General features: G+C 41.2%; 1 protein-coding gene and 1 long non-coding RNA gene across 6 annotated transcripts in view; both read right to left on the minus strand.

Annotated features, from left to right (window-relative positions):
* Positions 1–348: 348 nt before the first annotated feature.
* LOC109324873 lies at positions 349–4,299 on the minus strand. Its single transcript, XR_002105028.1, has 3 exons — positions 3,549–4,299; positions 1,678–1,821; positions 349–385 (listed from the first exon to the last, which is right to left on the minus strand). It is a non-coding gene; the product is annotated as an uncharacterized LOC109324873 (long non-coding RNA).
* Positions 4,300–11,529: 7,230 nt separating this feature from the next.
* KLHL14 (kelch like family member 14) overlaps positions 11,530–19,287 on the minus strand; it is a 111,489-nt gene continuing 103,731 nt past the window's right edge. For all 5 annotated transcript variants that reach the window (XM_019547566.1, XM_019547575.1, XM_019547584.1 and 2 more), the window contains 2 exons: positions 18,282–18,439; positions 11,530–14,272 (listed from right to left, as the gene is read on the minus strand). In XM_019547566.1, coding sequence (XP_019403111.1) covers positions 14,132–14,272; positions 18,282–18,439 — 299 coding nt within the window. In that variant the 3' untranslated portion in view covers positions 11,530–14,131. The remainder of the gene's footprint in view (positions 14,273–18,281; positions 18,440–19,287) is intronic.

Consider the following 19,287-nt stretch of genomic DNA (forward strand, 5'->3'; position numbering starts at 1 on the left):
CACTTCTGGGGCAGCTCCCAGCCAGCTGTGGGCTGTACTGAGATTTCTCTGAGCAACCTGGAGCTAGTCAGCAACTGTCTCCCTTCTGGTCAGCATCTACACATGCTCTACTGTGCTGTATTTACAAGTAGTAGCTAACTGTGCAGTAGACTTATTTACTGCACAATAGATGGTTCATATGTGTAGATACTGATGCTTTATTGTGCAGTAGATTAGTCTATTGCACAGTAAAGCATCTCATGTAGACAAACCCACTAGGTTGTATCAACAGAAGTGTCACTTGCAAATCAAGGGAAGTGATTCTTCTGCTCCATTCAGTATTGGTGAAGTGTTGGAGTACTGTGTCCTGTTTTGAATCCTGCACTTCAAGAATGATGTGGACAGACTGGAATGAGTCCAACACAGAGTGACAAAAATGATTAGAAGCTGGGAAAGCAAGAGTTATGAGAAAAGTCTGGAAGAGCTAGGGTTATTTAATCTGGAGATGAAATGTCCAAGGTGGGATTTGATAAGAGTCTCCAAAAATGTGAAGGGTGAGTAGGGAGAGGATAGAGATGGGTTTTCTTTGTGATCATAGGGGCAGGACTATGAATAATGGCCTCAAGCTGCAGCACAGAAAATTTAAGATGAAAATTTGGAGGAACTTTCTGAGTATGAGGGTGCTCAATCACTGAAACAGGCTACCTAGAGCTGTGGAATCTCCATCCCATGGAATTATCAAGAAAAGTTTGGACAGACACTAAGCTGGGACGGTTTAGTCAGGTATTATCCTGCCTTGGTCAGGATGTAGACTAGATGATGGTGTAATGTCCCTTCCAGCCCTACTTTCCTATGTTCTTATGTATTTATGCCCTATTCAGTGGATTATGACAGGCAACAACAGTGGCACTGAGTGTGCTATCTGCTTATTTATTTTTACAATATTGATCTCTTTCAGCCATAAGAGCTAGGACTGTGATCAAAAAAAGCATATGATGGAGAAGAACCATATTTCTAAGTCTATGCCTTTAGAAACATCAATTTGACATCACATATATATCAACATTCATTGAATATAGCAAATAACTACAATATGTGACTCCGAAGTGTATGTTTTCCAAAAGACTAAGGTTGGGTTTCTCTTTTGTCATACAATTTGCATACTAAAACTTGCACATGCACTTGTCTGTGTGACCCTCTAAAAATTTAGAATATTGAATTCTAGTTTCCTGATTTGCACTCACAATCTGGTAAGTAGGGTGAAAAAACTTGGCCTTGCATCTCTAACTATTCACAAACTTTGTAGGATCAAGTATTTTGTATCTGCAAATTGGACGGTACACGTTTAAAACTGTAGCTCTGAAGAGTTTAACTAGAAAACAGATTATGATAAAGTTAGGCTGCACTACAAATGGCCAAGCAGAAAATAGAATTACTTCTTTTATCAAATTTAGAATTCAGAGTTCTGTTGACTTCATTATAATTACATCACTGTTTAATTTAGCCAGGATATTGCTAGCAACAGTTAAAGCTTTTGCTGCAAATGAAAATGTGCATCATATTGACAGCTCTCTTGATAGAGACTGCAAGCTTCCCCCAAACTGTGTATAATTGGTATTTCTCTTTTTTAAATGATAGTCAGTCTTGGTGCCCAGAGTATCCCACAGTATGTGATAAACAACTCAAAATTAAACATACCCAGTAAAAGCAGAGAACAGTTCATTCTCCAATTGCTTCTTTTCTGGTCAGGTTAAGGTGAGGTCTAACTGTTAAGATAACATTCTTGAGTCCTTCCCAAAAGCACTAGCAAAGGCTCTGGGCATAACATCAGAAAACCAAGCTCTGAAACATAAGGTGCACCAATTCAGTCTAGGAATGAAACCACCATAAAATGGTCACAGGTAAAATTAGTAAGGGGGTTGAGGCTAAATGTGTGTGCATTTCATCATCCTTGAGAGTTTAACATAATTAGATAGCTAGAGGGATAGTTATCAAAAATGAATTCCAAATATTGTTATTTCCCCCCCAAAATTAAACGCCCTAAAGAAATCACATATTTGTCACTGGGATCAGCTCACAAACCTAGTCAGCACTTTACATAGTTATGGTGTTTTTGGGATACAAATAAATACTTGTAAACATTGAACATTTTAAAAACATCTTCAAACCACTTTTCCATGTGTCTAATTCATGTATAGGCAGTCCTCGACTTACAACGTTTCAAGTTACAGCATTTCGCACTTACAATGTTTATAAATTGACACCCTGTTTCAACTTTATGACATCAGTTTTGACTTTACAACGCTTGATCTAATGCAATGCCACGCCAGCAAACAAGTTCGCTGCATCGCTCATCTCCCTGGAGAATATCTGTTCAAAATTCCTTGGACACTTTCTTTAAGAAAGCAGACAAGACTCCAGAAAAACCTGCAGCCAAGACTCCTGAGAAGACTCCAGCCAAGAACCCTTCAAAACGTCCAACCAAGAGCTCTTCAAAAAGTCCAGCAAAGTCACCTCAAAGAAGTCCTTCCAAATCAATATGATTGGTATTTACAATATAAATACATTAAGGTAGCTATATTAGTCATCTATAATTGAGTACAAAATTCTGGGGTATTTTTGGTGAAAATAAGGCGTTGGTTCAGGAACCAATCACCCATTTATAACATTGTTTCTTATGAGAAAATTGGTTCCGAGTTGCAACTTTTCGACTTAAGACACAGTTTTCAGGAACCAGTGTGTTGCAAGTCTGAGGACTGCCTGTACAGTTGAAGAGACTTCAGACTTTTTAAAGTACTTCTCCTTTGGAAGGAGAATCAGCACGTGATGTGGCAGCAATAACACACCTCCTCCCCCGCCCACACACACATGCACATATGTGGTTGGGAGTTGTAAAGTCTTGATAATGCAAATTAATTGCTCTATCCTGGAAAATGTTACTACTTGCATTACTATGCATAGTGCTTCCTAATAGTAATAACCTCATTAGATGCCGGAAACAGAGCTACAAAGGAGTCTAATAACAAAAAAAGTTAAACATCCTAAAAACCTTTTAGATGCTGCTGACATACTGGAATCAATGACTAAAACTTATACCTAAGGGGACTACTTACTAAAGCAACTATGATTCACAGCAAGTGTTTACAGAACCCAGATTTTCACTATAGAAATAGTTCTTCTTAGAGCTAAAAATCTAGGTCATCAAAAAGGAAAAACCTCACGCTCTTCTAGAAAAGTCTTCTTTGGCTGGATAAATGTCGTGTGTTTTATTCTTTTATTTGAACACAATTTGAAATCACTGGAATGTGTGATGGGAGAGTGAATGTACAGTCAGTATTTCTGAGGAGGAAGTGTGTGACAGACTCAACGAATGTCGTCATATTCCTGCAAAGGAAGCAAAAGTGTGTTGGCAAGCCAATGTGTTTGCTAACTGCTTACTATCGCATTTTCTGATGTGATCAGGCCCATGTTTATTTGTTTGAGTAAATGCTACTTCAAGCAAGTAAGACTTGAAGGAGTGGGGACAGTGTGAGAATACTGGATACCTGGATCATAGCTTTGTTTCTCACCTGGGATGGGAAATCTGACAGGACTATTGGGAAGGTAGTCTTTCATTTTCTTATTCTGGATTTTAAATGATCTGCCCTGATATCAGCTCTAGACTGGACAACTTAGGTAAACGCCTAGTTTGAAAGGAAATAAAGAATTTTAAATCTTTTGTTTGAAGATTTACTTCCTCACAGAAGCTAATTATTCCATTATATTTTTGATCTACAGTTTAATTGTGCCCTCCCACTATAGTTATATACATCCTTCTTGTGGTTTTACTTCCAGCTTAGCCTAACAGGATATTCAGTATCTAAGGAGGTGACATTTTTAGAAAAATAATTAAAGCACACTACTATTACACTAAGTTTACAGTAAAAAATAGCCCAATAGCCATACAAACCTTATATAAAATATAGCTCTACTGGTTATTGAATTCTCACATTTTTAGTTTATATGCATAAATAATGTATGTACGTGTGCACTCCTAGAATTTGGATAGACATAATTACAAAACAAGCAAGAAGAAAACTGTGCCATGAGCTAGGCAATATGGATCAGTCTAAATATTCTTTAGTACATACTTATTCAATTTATGAAAACTATTCTTATTCAGCTAACATTTTTCTAAAGATGGGCCATATGGAATTGGTGTGCAAAAATCTTAACAAAAGCTGAATTAGGCTGCATCCAGATGCGTGAGCACATGCATGCTGTGGCATCTCAGAGCGGTTTGGGGGAGGAACAATATGAACAAAAAAATGTTCCCCGTGCTGTTTATTTGCAGTGCAGAGTGTAAGTTTGATAGTGGGAAATCCTAGTATAAAGAAAGTAACACACTGGAAAATGTCATATTGAATGTGATAGTTTGAATTTTTGTAATAAATACCCATTAGTCAGTTTAGAAAAAAGGCAAGGTTCATCTTTTTATCTAGGATCATTGCTTGTTTCTGCCTACGTGGTGAATGTCTTGATTCTGAATTTTATCTTCAGAGGCCTTGCAGCGAATGTGCTGAATGTCTTGGTTTTTGAATTTTATCTCTAGAGGCCTTTAACAAAGTTAACCTAAAAGCGACCCTTGGGCAAACATTCTGAGAGATCGAAACCTAGAGGCTTTTGGAAGGGAGTTGGCACTAGAGGTCACAGCAGTGGTGTGGAAAATTTCGCAAAGAAGACCCAGGAAAAGAATCTGTTGGGTAAAAGATCCAAGGCCAAATCTGGGAGTAGTGACAGGTTTGGATAGGAGGAGCCCAAGACAGCAACTCACCCAATAAAAACTGTAACCTACAGTCCCAATTTGGAGGTAACCTCACTTGCAGAACACCAAAGGAAGACTCGCAAGTGTAGGCCGGATCAGACTGATCACCTTAACCACCCTCTCTGTGAACAAGAACTCCCGTTCACGCTGAAGCCGCGGAGCGCCCGAGTGGGACCGAAGGAAGGGGACTTGTTCCTATCACTGCTGAGACCAACCCTAAAACCATAACTAAAGAATGAAAGTATATCTGGGGATTTGGTTTCTAGGAATTCTAGGATTGTAAGTATACCGTGAGAAATAATAGTATTGATTCCAATTTAACCTTTACTTGTAATTGTAGTTGTTTTTGTAATACTAATTCTTATAGCATTGTTTGGAAAGGATTTCTTAAAGCTAAGCAGTGTTATATGTGTAGTAAGGAATTTTAAAATAAAATTGTGTTGTATGAATTAAGTGTAAAATCATTGTGAAATCGTGCAATCAACCAAATACTCCCCCAGCCAGGCACATCAAATGAATCAGTAAATTGAGTGGGATCTTTCTCTATTCCATAACCCACTAGAGACAGAAAAAAGTAGTGCAAGGCACACTCCTGGAACGTGTCCTGAAGCAACCAGTGGCTGGGTCCTCCAGAGAGATGCTCCAGTACCCAGCCAGAGCATCTTTATGCCTGCCACATGCCCCTGCTGCTCCAGCACGCTGCCTCAGCATGATGGAGCAAAAAGAAGTGGGGCAAGGTTGCCAGCAGTGGCCCAAATCCAGGCTCTGTCGCTGGTAAGCGGGAATGTGGGGGTGGAAGGATTGTGTGTGGGTAAAGGACTGTGTGGCAGGGGTGGGTCCCCTGCCCACCCCCAAGGTGCACAGCCCTTCAGGGCTGTCATGGTCTGCTGCAGGCAAAGCCCCACAGTGACTCACTGTGCTGCCTGAGACCTGGGGGCTATGCATAGTGCACAGAGCCAGCTCAGCCTGCTGGTGCATGCCTTTGGGCAGTACCAGGCTGGCTCACCCGGGGCTCCCAGCACTGCACACATGAGCTGCACACCATTGGGCTAGGCCAGGCTAGCTCCTGCCTCCATGGAGCTAGCCTGGCTCAATGGCACACAGGGCACATGAAGGCAGGAGCTGACCTGACTCAATGATGCGCAGGTCCTTCAGACAGTCCTGGAAGTCCTGGATAATGGCAGCAGCTGGCTCAACCCTGTTTGAAGATGCACACCAGTAGGCCAGGCCAGCTCAGTGCTGCAAGTAAAATGGTGCAAGTGTAGCCCCCAGGTCTTAGATCGCCTGGAGCATTGCCAGGGGCTCTGCCTGAAGCAGGCCATGAGAGCCCCAGGGGCCCAATGCTGGCTGTTGCTGCACACCGTGGGGGGATGGCAGGTGTGAGGGCCCCCCAGAACCCTCCTATGAACCACCCCAGAAATCCTACACCCCCACAAACCCACTTACAAACCCTACATCCACAAATCCCCTACAATCCATCCACAAACCTCACAACCCCAGCCACAAACCCCACCCCCACAACCCTCCCTACCTATACCCCCACTCACATACTCCACACCCATGAACCCCCCACAATCCAACCAGAATCCACACACCCCCAACCCCTCCCTCCACCCCATTTGGGGCCAGGAGAATACATTTCAACAGTTCAAAGTGGGCCACTGCAACAAGCACATCTGAGCAATACCTGCACAGATGGCAGAGCAGGGGCACCAGAAGACACGACAGCAGTGCCATACGAAGGCCAGCTGTGCAGCCACAGCCCACTGGCAGCTGGTCCAGAGGTGCAGGCAGCTCTGCTGTAGTGGCCATACCACAGCCCAGATAGCCGTGCGGTACCCACCTGGGTCTGGCAGGCGTGTGGCCCTGGGGCCGCATGTCCAAGGGTATGGATGCTGTCACAGGTGGTAGCAGGTCACAGCCAGGCAGCAGCCCCCACTGCCAGACTGCTGCAGTGGATAGAGGGTACAGGGGCCACTCTAGGTGAAGGTTGCTACAGCAGTCCAACTGTCACAAGGGGTAGTGTCCCCAGAACCAACTGGCTGGGCCTCAGAAGTGTCTGAGGGCAACTAGCCCTGAGCTGCTCACTAGGGTAGCTTTTTATACTGCTAGGGCCAGCACAATTGCTAGAGCTAGAGCTCCCCCTGGCTGAAGATCTAGGAGAAGCTGGGCAGGGTCAGTTTGTTCCAAATGACACAATTTGCTCCACTTCAAAGTGCATGGTCAGGCACATGTGCTGAGGTACACATCTTCGGCACACATTTGTGCCACTGCTATTTGAGCTTCTGCAAGTGCACATGCCTGCATGGGTGGATGTGCCTTTAACTGGCAAATCATTAGAAACTGCATGGCACACAAGAGAAAGAAATAGAAGGCAGAAGTATAGTGTAGTTCTTCTGGTGTGCTTTTTCCAGCTTGTACATAAATTTTTATGTAAATTTAAGGCTAATGAAATAGACCAATATCCCAACAGATGAAGTGCTGTGCTTGCCATTGAGGCTAAGTACAGACAGTCAAAAACCCTGAGGTGGAATCGATTCAGTCTTCGTAGATTAGTCTAAACTGTGTAGACTGAACCGATAAGCAAGTGAACAGACATTTACTTTTGTTTCCAGAAAAGCAGCCACATGCCTGCAGTGGCTTAGGCCAGAAACTGGGGGGCACTAGCGCATGCCTCCCTGCTCAGCTAGAGCAGACAGCCAAGGCTTGCCCCCGCACCCACCCCTGGGGTATCTGGAGGTTTGCAGGGGAAGGTGCAAAGCATTCTGGGATGCTAGGGAACTGTGAGTTAACTTAAAGCTGCAGGGGATCTGGGACAGATGTTCAGTAAAGCCATTTAACCAAATTCAGTTAAGTCTGATACTACATTCACCCATGTTTATCTTAAACTGGTTTCAGCCATTTTGAAAGCGGTTTATGCGCGCTTAACGTTTGCTGTGTTTCAGACTTCAGATCAGTTTCCGATCTTTTATACTGGTTTATATGTAACTTCTGTCCCTAGCTTGAATGTAGACAGCAGCAGCTGTTGTACCACTTGCCTTACCACTGTTTTGGTAAGGTGGTTTTAGAGGAAAAGGCATGTTTACAGCTTTTATGGCTATTCAATCTTGGCTGTGATGGCTAATCAAGACTATTTATTGGTACCACTGGAACTGAACAGAGAACTCCAAACTTATTGTGCCCTGGCCACAAAAATTATCAGAGAATAATGACTTTGTTATTGTCAGTCTGGCTGAGTCTTCAGATGCTATTACAATATGAACTGCTACTACCAAGACCCAAGCTTGATTTAAGCCAACAGCCCAGAAGTAGAGGGTTCCATATTCTATTAATCAACTAATTTAGATTCCCAGATTATCCTTACAAATGGTAAACATTATATGGATTATTCAGATTTACACTGCAGACTTCTTGAGGCACAAACCTCTAAAATAGTATATATCTGAGTATCTTGATAAACAATAAGCCTCTTCAATCAAAGACTTCCTGGCTTTCTAGGGTTTCCCTTTTTATGGCAAATGTAGCTGTTGTGGTAAGAAGTTTCAAACTATATTTCTTATGAATTCTTGCAAATTCTTCAAATAGGTAAAATAATATTGACATTTCCCCTGTGGGAATCAGATACTTTCTGTTGGATATCTGTTGGATTCTGACACCTTCATAATGGCATGAAAAAACAGAAGCATCCCTAAATCAAAGGAGTTCAATGAAATTTGCAAGATACTTGTAGCTAATTCACCACAGCCATTAATAAGCATTGCTTTTGTTTAAATTATGATGATTAATGGTATTTTCTAAACTGAAGAGCAGGTTCTCCAATAGACCAATAGCAATCCAACAGATTGCTCTTTGGAAGTTGGTAAAGAAGAACAATTCAAGAGAATGCAAGACTTGTTAAAAAATTTTTAAAAAGGAAAGAACCAAATAATTTCTTTGTATTTGTTCCCACATATTTGGTCACTGGCAAGGTTTCACTTAAGGTCATTTAAATCCAGGTGCAACAAGTCGTAAAGAGATGGTGCTACTAGATTAATTCTAATTTGTGTGCAAACAGAGGGATGCACATCTAGGTGAGCTAATGCTTAAGTCCCCGCATTTTTGCCAGTGAAAGCTGCAGATGTCACTTAGATGATGACTAGAGTCATTGTAGAAAACATACTAGTTGCCCTGTACTTATTCAGCATGTTGATACATAAATGTGGTGACTATACTCTTCAAGAGAGAAGTAAAACAATTTAAAAGTAGATTGCAATTGTGGGGAGAAAATACAATTAGGAAATCAATATTTGTTTTCAATCCCTTACAATTAAAGCAATACATTGGTTGACCACATCTCCTTATGTGCATACACTTCTCTCCAGCTCCAGTAAAGTATACAAATATAACAGTGCACAAGTCTCCTCTAGTTTTATTTTGCAATTCATGGACGCTTTATTAATCAACGTAAGATGCATTCATTGAACTGGATTAATCCTGCATAAGTAATTTTGAAATTTCCTGCTGAAGTTATTTTTCATTTCTGTGAACAAATCATTTATTTGGATTTTCATATATCAGGATCACAGAGATTTGCCACAGTCAGATTTTAATTTTAGTTACATCTGAGCTGGCTTATATATTAGGGCACATAGTTTTGCATGAGAGCATCTTCTAAAATCTGTAATTGGTGTGGAACACTGACATGCACAGAATACATCTGACAAGGTCCAGAGAGTTAGGTTCAGTTCCACTGATCAACATCTATGCTGCAGATTAACTGAATCTTTTATGGCATTACAAGCCCTCTAGAATTCATTAGTGTCGTTTCTCCTCCTACTAGCTACTCTTGACCTCCAGTGCTGTGATCACTACTTCCTTCGTTTGAATTTTAAAGGCCTAACTAGAGAGGCAAAACATCCTATTCCACAAATCACAATGTATATCTTAGATTTTCAATAGCATACATTTTGCTGATTAAATTGCAGTGCTCTTTCATTGTTACTTGTTTGCAATTTCTAGCTCCCCTCACACAGGTCCAACCTGCTTAGCTTAAGAAAGGAAATGCAAAGCGAACTAATTTTTAAAACAAGAGAACTGCAGTATTTTGTATGTGAGTAATTTGGATTTAGTCCTTTGTGAGGATTTCCATTAATTTTGTGCATATGTTGGGTTACAAATGTAGTTAGACCGGGGTGGGGAAAATGGTGGCTCTGGCCCGCAACCGGACTTCATTTCCCAGAAGCCCCTGCCTACGCAGCCCCCAGCCAGTCTCCGTGGAGACCCAGGATTGTGACAGCGCAGTGCTGTGGCAGCCCAAGACTGCAGAAACGGGGCCCTGCCCCAGCCCTACACTGTCACGGCCCTGCGATCCCGGGGTCTCCACAGAGACTGGCTAGGAGCTGCACGGGCAGGGCGCGCAGCTGGGCAGGGAGCTGCTCTGGGGCTGGGGCAGGGATCTTGGGGTGGCAACAGCGGGAGGCTCCCTACACGTGCCTGCCCACAAAACCCATGCTCAGCACAGGGGTATGCGCGCAGCGGATTATGACTGCTCTGGCCCCAACCCTACGCTGTCACCACCCCAAGATCCTGGGGTCTCACCAGTCCCACCCACCCGTCTTACTCCCAGCTGTGGCCCATCCCAGCCACCCAGCCACGCACCTTGCCTGTGTGGGTCCCAGCCCTGGCAGTTGATGTGGGACGGGCAGGCTGGGCTGCTGAGGCCTCCGGGTTGAGTCAGGTGGTGGCAGCCAGAAGTAGCCACTGCCACAGGAGCTGCTGGGAAATGGAGTCTGCCATGGGCCAGAGTTTGCTAACATCTGAGTTAGACTAACTAGACCAGCGCTTTCATAGACGGAAGACGCAAAATAAGCAAAAGCTAAGGAAAACTTGCAAATAACTTCTGAAGTAAGACTTTAGGGCTGAGACTATGTGGGTGTTTAGCACCTTACAGGAGCTGGCATTAACTGATGAAAGAGATATCCCCTACAGTGCAGGTTATACTCTACTTCAGGACACACATAAAGGCTGGCATACTAGGATGCCTTTCTCTCTTTCTGTGCATCCTAGAATATTACGGAGCAACACTACCCTGTTTGTTGGAGAGGGTAAGAGTCTCACCTCACCTTGTTGTTCCACTATTACATTATGGGGCAAGAATGTGTCCTTCAAAATTATATAAAAGAAAGAGCTAGGTTTTTCACGTTCCTGAAGCGCAGACTTTAAGAACAGTTCCAAAAATCATGAGAGTTGGCAATACTGGCAACACTGCAAAATCATTGTCTTTACATCCTCATACCAGATCAGACCCACTACCTAGCTTCTAAATCAGGGTTATCCAGGTAATAAGGAAAATGCACATAATAAGATTAGGGGAAATTTTAAAGAGAAAAGAATCCTCATAAACATAACTTATATTACAAAGTGAAGACTATTTCACTGAGAGAGCCCTTTTTATTTAATTTATCATAAAATGGATTTATGTTAAGGCTCCTGGTCCACTAGGAAGAGTATACCAAGACATGAGGATCTGAAGAAGGGATGGAGACGCGGCAGAGATTTCACAAACGTGTAACAGGATTTACATTTTCCTGGGGTCATAGTCTGACCTCAGGCATGTGCATAGGACTTTTACTAATTTAAATAGAGATGAAGCATGTAGTGGACCAAATTCTTCCCCTGAATGTACCTTTACAACATAAAGTAGATCATGCCTGGAGAAGAGGGAACTGGTTATGCATAATCACAAAATAAAAATGTTTACACATCTACATAATAAAAAACTTCCAAAGAATTTAATGTAGATATTATTTATACATACACTTTATAAGTAGGAATATGGCAGAGAGTTGAATTAGTACATAAAGTTTTATTTAAAGTTTTCCCCCTACAAGCAAGCTTCATTTACACATTCTAATACTGTACAAAATTTACAGTCTGACTTATTCAGTTAGCACTTGCCTTGGTCATGCCTTCCTGAAAGATAGAAAGATTTACATACAGTCCTCACAAATCTTTAAATTATCTTGGTAAAAAAAAGAACCACTAAAAAGGACAACAAATACCCTTTAAAGTGGTACATTTTAGTAGAGACAGGTGACAGTCAGTGCTGTATGGCAGACCTTATCATGATCTTAAATGTCATTCGAGGTTTCTTCATTTAGTACTGTAACAGGTTTCCTCTTTATATATATTTATATTTATATACTTTCAACAGAAAAGAAAAAATGTCATGATTGCACCAAATATATTTTACAAGGGATCCCTTGGATCTGAACAATACAAATAAATACAAAACCAACTAAGATTGCACTATACAGTAGAAATGGGCTGAGATTTCAGGGTATACACTCCACCTTTATGAGTTCCTTAGTGATTATGCCTGGGAAACCACCCAGCACATTACAGAGTGGCTTCAGAGAATTATTTTCTTTAAACAAGTTTTTCTAGATGTGCAGCTGCCTCACCCATTAATTTATTGCATTTATACAGCCTCAGTCTGTAATATGTTACTTCATTTTTACATCTGTGTAATTCTACTGCAAGCAAGGATTTACACTGCAAAAAACTGGAGTGATGACATGGAGAAGCAGTCCCATGATCTGTCTTCCCCAATATTTATGTTACTCTCTTAGACTCTTGAATGTCCAGTGACATTTTTAACCATATCTGTTCTTTTTCTTCCTACTTTACAAATCAAATAATGATTTCCCCTTCATGTCTATTCCTACTGCAACAGAAGCCAACAGACAGTAGCTTTTTGCTTCTTGTTTTTCTACCATTATCCTCAACAAATGATACTGACAAAAATATGCAAAGCTTTGGAAATATTGAGTTTAATTCTCCACTGCCTGTCACCCAGTGCATCTGTTTATGGACTTGCAAGTAAAAACCCAAGATCCTCAGGCAGCATCAACTGGAATGCATTGAGCTATGTTAATTTATGCCAGCTGAGAAGCTGGCCTTAAGTGTAAAGTGGCTGCAAACCATGAGTAAATTAGAGTGTTTTACATGTACTTTGCACAGGTATAAATGAGTATGCCAGCAGACAGACAGCAGAGAATCAGGTACAGTATTGTAAGTGAAATACTGCTGTGAAGCCAACAAAAAGAAGACATAAGCATAAAATTCATAGAACTTGATTTGTCATTGACTTATCCCCAGAGTCAACAATTAAAACTCCATAAAGTGGGTGCAAAATTCTACCATTCTGCCTTAATAGCCTTTTGGATTTTCTATCCAATGTGTAAATAACTATACAAGGTAGAAGGCAGCAGAGAATCCATCCTCACGTTTCTCCAGATCAATGGAGAAAACCCCTCTGATCATACATATTTTAAGGTAAATCACAGATGAGAATTTTAGCTATTTACCAGCATCCCTCCAAAACTGTGTATACTGATTAAAGAGTTTGAAGAGGCACAATTATGTTTAAACTCTTGTCTTTGGAAGCAAATAGCAATTGTGTTCACTTCTAACAGGTTAGTGGAAATGAGAAAAGAATTATTGTATGCTCACTGTAATAGCAGATTGGATTTCTTTTAACAGGTTACAGTTATAACTTAGAGTCTTAACCCAGGATTTGGGTTATAGGCCAGAATTTCAGTTACACCAAAGTAAAAACACTCATCCCACTGATATTTGAGGAATGACTGCATTTACTCCACTGTAGCTAAGAGGAGAATTTGTTCCTAATCCCTAAATCACTACTGCAAGAAGTGCTCCGTAAAGCATGACTTCCATTGTAGTCTGCTCTTTGCTGCACTTACACAGGGGGACTTTGAAGGCAGAGTGTATGAGAAGCCAAGTTGTGCAAAAAACGAATGATATTTCTTTACCTTTTATGATCCTCTGATGCTGTGTTGCTTGCAGAGCATGTGAAGTAGCTGTACGATAGGATTACAGAGGAGACAATTCTGCAATGCAGTGTGAGCTTGTTACTATCTGAATTTTGAAGCATTCATGAACACAACATCCTCATGACTTCAACATAGATCACATGCAGGTAGAATACAATGCACAATACTGATCTTGTCTTTTCAGGCTGAACTTGAAATTTAGCCTTCATTTTTTACAGTTAAAATTGATGTGAGGAATCTCTCTGTAGCTGAAAAAAGTTAAAATCAGTCTGAAATGGCAGTCTGTCAGCATGTAATGTTCGGTGTGTTCTAGCTACTTGCTTCACAAGACACCGGCATCTATCTGAGATGGGACAAGATTTTTTTTTCTAGTTTGCTTTTAAAGCATAAATATGAAATAAGGGGTTGATTACAGTAGCTTTGTTTACCAGGAATTCTGTTCTATTAAAATATTTACGTCACCCGTCATTACTTTCCGGAATGCAACATTGTTCATTTCAATGTTCCAGGACTGTTATTTGTTGTATGGTACACAGGCTGGCAGGATGACAGTTGAACAAGCAGGGCCAGCAAGTGGCTCAGCCACATCTCCTTCTAGTTCTGTCCAGGTTCCCTTCTCAGGACTATAGCAAATAGTTGAAGATTTATAGGCCCCCTATAACAAAACAAAGTCTCATTGAAACACCATGGAAGCAGAATCCAAATAGCAAACTGGATTAAAGGTAACAGGCCAAATTTTCCAAAAACAACTAGTGATCACTGATGTCTTACCTAGGAGTCTTTAAATAGGTCTGATTTTATGAAGTGCTGAGTACTGATTTTTTAAAATCATCAGGCTTCTTTAATAGTGTCTTAAACTGAGTATACAGAGACTGAGGCAACCAAAATCATTACTCTGTTCCACCAAACTACATATTTTTGTATCACTGTGCCCCAGATTAATTATAATAATTTTAAAATATTTTGGCTTACGTGGAAACCACATGAAGAAAAGATGCTAATAGTCTTTAAACAACTGAAACTACCTTGAACATAAGCTCAAGCAGTATCTTTTTTCACGACCTCATAAACACACATACACACACACAATATTCAGAGATGATGTAAAAATATACAAAGTTCCTTTCCCTTAGGTGAAAAATCAGAAGTCATTATTTTACAGTGATATGAATCTGGTATAAATAAGAGGACAATCAGACTTGATTATAAAAGTTTTTCAATCCAAGCCTGTGGGGCTATTCCCATAAACAAAGGAAGCAAGATAAATAAAATAAAATCAAAACTTTTATTTAATATCAAAATTGACAGAAAGAGCTAAATTTTTTAAAACACTGGGTTTTCCTTACAGAATGTGCATACGAGTGTCAAATGGAAACGGTACATGCAGATACATTGTTGCAAATAGCAAATACAATGAATAACTCTGCAGCACCTTAAGGACTCATTCCTGCACCAATGAAATAAATTCTGGCTTTAAAGCACCATATGACATTAATTAGTACTGCTTTGAGAGGTTTTCTCACCTTTCAATGATAATAAACCCATCTGGCGGGACTTCAAATGCAAAGTGACTTGCCCAAGGCAATGCAGTGAGCCAGTGGCAGGGCAAAGATTAATACCTTATATCACCTGACTCCCAATTCTGCCAGAGTACAGTCACTTCTGTTTGGTACAATTTCTGTTTCACAACATGTATACTTATTTTACAATGTAAATTAGGCATCAGGGTTTGCAGACTTATGGACAGATTCAAATCTTTCTCATTCATTCATTCATTGCCAGCCATTGGTCTCAGGAGTCCATGGGGATTGTGCCCTTGGTAGGTTACTGGGTCCCACCACAGCTTCTTGAGAGGCTGAGGTGTCCAGTGCTCAACAAGCAGACCCTCTGGCAAGTTGCACATACAAACTCGGTTGAGCTTGCACTGGCACGCCAAGTATCATTTTGTCTTGCCTGCCTCTGATGCATCTTCGCTAAGTCATCATTGACTCTCTCCATCTTGAAGTGATGTAGGCCCTGCTGTACAGTGGCTTTGCACTCGGAGCGGTCTGAAGCAACTGATTCCCAGCATTGGCCATTGCTGCGCAGCTCATGAAGGTTTTTCTTGCAGACAACAACAAAACAGAGTTTGGGCCATCCAAGTCGATGTTTGGATGTTTGCCAGCGGTCAGCTCACCATAGAGTATGGGGATTTGACCATTGCTCATCTGGTTCACATATCCTAATCAATAGAGATATGTCTGTCTCAGGAGCACAAATATACTGGGTAATATCTCAGCCCATCCCAGAACAGTGGAGTTGGAGATTTTATCACACCATGTTATGCCAAGGATACAGCAGAGACATTGAAGATGGAAACTGTTCAGTTATCTTTCTTCCTTGGCATAAGGAGTTCACATTTTGCTGCCGTACAATAAAGAGGTAAGTATGCAAGCACTGTAGACAGGGATCTTTGTCAACAGAGTAAGCACTCTGTTTTTCTAAGCTCTCTTTTGAAGTTGAGCCACGGTGTCGCTTGCCTTTCCAATACAAGCATTAATTTTGGCTTCCAAGCCAAGAATTTGAGAGACAGTGGAGCCCAGGTTTTCATCATTTATTCTAACTTTGGGAGGGCAGTCAACTTGTTGACCCATGACTACTGTCTTCTTTATTCTAACAGTCAGACCGAAATCATCACAGGCATGAGAAAGGTGATCCATGAGACTTTGCAGTCCTGCTTTTGAATGAATAACAATGCTGAGTCATCAGCATCGAGAATTCCATGGACAAAGAACTTCTTCGGTTTTTGTTTTCACTTTGTGATGAGCAAGGTTAAAAGAGTTTACCATACTCTGAACAGCCACTGAACGCATATTGGAGTAGGACAGCAAAGAAAATCCCCAAAAGAATCAGAGCGAGGACACAGCCCTACTTGACATCGCTCTTGGTTTCAAATTCTTTTGAATGTGACCCATCGAACTGCACTGTTCCACGCATACTGACATGGAAGGACTTGATGATACTCAGGAGCTTAGGAGGGCAGCCAATCTTCTTCAGGATTTGGAACAAACTGTCTGTGCTGACAAAAATAAAAGCTTTGGTGAAATCAACAAATGCTATTGTATGTACAGAGATCTCCTTTGTTCACAGAACTTTTCTTGTAGGTGTCTCTTAAGGGGAGTATCATATCCATCATGGATCTACCAGATCTGAAACCACATAAAGACTCAGGGTAGACTCTGTTTGCAAGGGTCTGCAGTCTTAGCAGGACAGCTTTGGCGAACAGTTTCCCAATGATGCAAAATAAGGATATACCGCAATAGTTATTGCAGTTGCTCATATCCCCTTTGTTTTTGTGCATAGTGACTATGTTTACATCCTTCATATCTTGACACCTCTTTTCCAACACGTACATATTCATGCACATGGAAGAGGAGGACAGATTTCCCAAACTTAACTTCAGCCAATATGCAATCTGTACCTGGGGCTTTACCACAAGCAAGCTGATCAATGTCTTTTTCTACTCCGTCTACAGCAGGTTCATGGTCGAGCGTTGTCAGGGTTGAAAGGTCTTCATGTGCATCGAGAGAGAAGTCATGAACCACATTTTCACAAGAGTAGATTTCTGAGTAATGTTCAACCCATCGCTGTTCAACTGCTTATTGCGGTCATTGATGACTTCATCTGTGGGGGGTTTTAAAGGAGCAATCTTCCTCTGAACAGGCTCAAGAACTTTCCTGATGCTCCTATATATTGCTTGCATGTCACCTTGGTCAGCAGCTTTTTGGGTTCTTTTGCACAGTTGTAGCCAATAATCACTGACTACAACTCATTCTCAAATGTGGCTAAACAGAAGGTGATGTTTAGTTGACTACTTCACCTGCTTTAATGGTTGCAAAAAAAATGTAGGCGCCTAGCATCATTTGGTAACTCCATTTTGTCTGAAAAGATCCTTAGCTACCTCAACTTCAGCTCATGAGTATACTAAGAAGTGATCCACCTGTGTGCCTAACTTCTGCCTAAGGTGCACTGTGACACAAATCAGTGCTGTGAGGCACCTGGATTCTGGTCCCTACTTTATTTGTTTTCTTGTTTGGGTTTTTTTTTAAATCAACCACTGCTTAATATAAAACACGCAAATAGTCCTAGCAGCAGGCAGCATTAAACAGTCTTGGGTTCCTGAATTTGAACCTTGGTCTCTCTCCTCCTGGGGGAGTCCTCTCTCTTGAAGGCTACAGAGTCAGTCTTCCTCTTGCTTACTTTTCATCCAGTTCCATAAGTCTTACACTCTTGCTCTCAGTAAGCCAGTTTTAACAGGAGGGACGAAAGGGTCTACGCCCAGCCTATTCTGTCCTTGTAATCTAGACTATGGTCCTGTGTAAAAGGTGGGCAGCAAAACCACTATCATTTTTCCAAATGTGGGTCCTGAACTTTGTATTGAATTTACACTCAGTGAAAAATAAAACTATTTCTTATAATGATTCATAAGAAACAACAATTTCACGAGCCAATCAAACAAATCAACCATGGGGATATATTCTTGGTTGATCAAAGATTTTGACAGCCCCTGAGTTATACTTTCAACATTTCCTAGAAGACAGAAAAGAAGCAGCACAGTGGGGGGTTTTTTGGAGATGTAAATAATGATGGTAAGAGGAACCATTTTTAGAAAAAAGGGTACATACCATGCTCCAGCTGTAGCCTCCTACAAGGTAAATGCTGTCATCAAGAACTGCACATCCAGGTCCACTGCGGCCTTCCAAGATAGGTGTCTGAAGAATATTCCACTGGTCACCTTTTGGATCATAGCATTCCACAAGCATGACATCAAGGTGGGAGAAACCTGCACAGAAGATTTTGAAAATAACTTAAAGCAGACATCTTTGAGTTTCTTGACTGCCTTAAAAATAATATCTATTCCAAAAGAATGGCTGCAGGTACCATGAAAAAGGACCTAATGAACAATGATTTTCTAATACTAATAGGGATTCTCTAAACATAAAAAAATCTGGAAGTATGTTAAAAACACGTTTGAGCTGTAAAGTCTGGACCTGGATTTGAAGTTTCCAAATTTTATGGTGAACTGGGATCCAGTGTTTTGGTTTGATACCATCTTTATTTTTCAAAAGTCTGAAAACTAACAGTAATGTTTGTAATGACAAATTTACCTGTGCCCTTACCTAGCCACCATTTAACCTTCACAATCAGACCACTGATACCTCTTAGCCCTGAAAAAAATATCATGTACTGACCTGTGACCTGCAAAACTGTCTGCAATCCCTCTGTAACAGGGAACCCCTAACACCTGTTACTGGAAGTAAGTACAGTGCTACAGGAAGGCAGGCTATGGGATACAGCTTGAAGGGAGGCTAGCTGCAAAAAGCCTGTTAGCACCACACAGGAGGTACACATAAGCCATAAAGAAGCAGGCCAAAGCTATTCCCCTGTTAGAAATGGAATATTGTTAGAAATGGAGTATTGTTAGAAATGCACAGCTTGCATCTTGCACCTGATAAGAAAGAAACACTGCCAAGGAATTTTTTCCTTGCCCAGCCTTGCCACAGCTTTTCTTACTAAATCACAGACCCTCCCCCAGCTTCTCCCTAGCCTTTCTCATGCAGATTACAGAAGCTGGAATTCAACTGACTGTGTCCTTGAAAGGGGGGGGGTTTAAACTCTTGGTGACCTATA

Source organism: Crocodylus porosus, unplaced genomic scaffold (assembly GCF_001723895.1).
Source record: "Crocodylus porosus isolate Cpor-Errol unplaced genomic scaffold, CroPor_comp1, whole genome shotgun sequence".
NCBI lineage: Eukaryota > Metazoa > Chordata > Crocodylia > Crocodylidae > Crocodylus > Crocodylus porosus.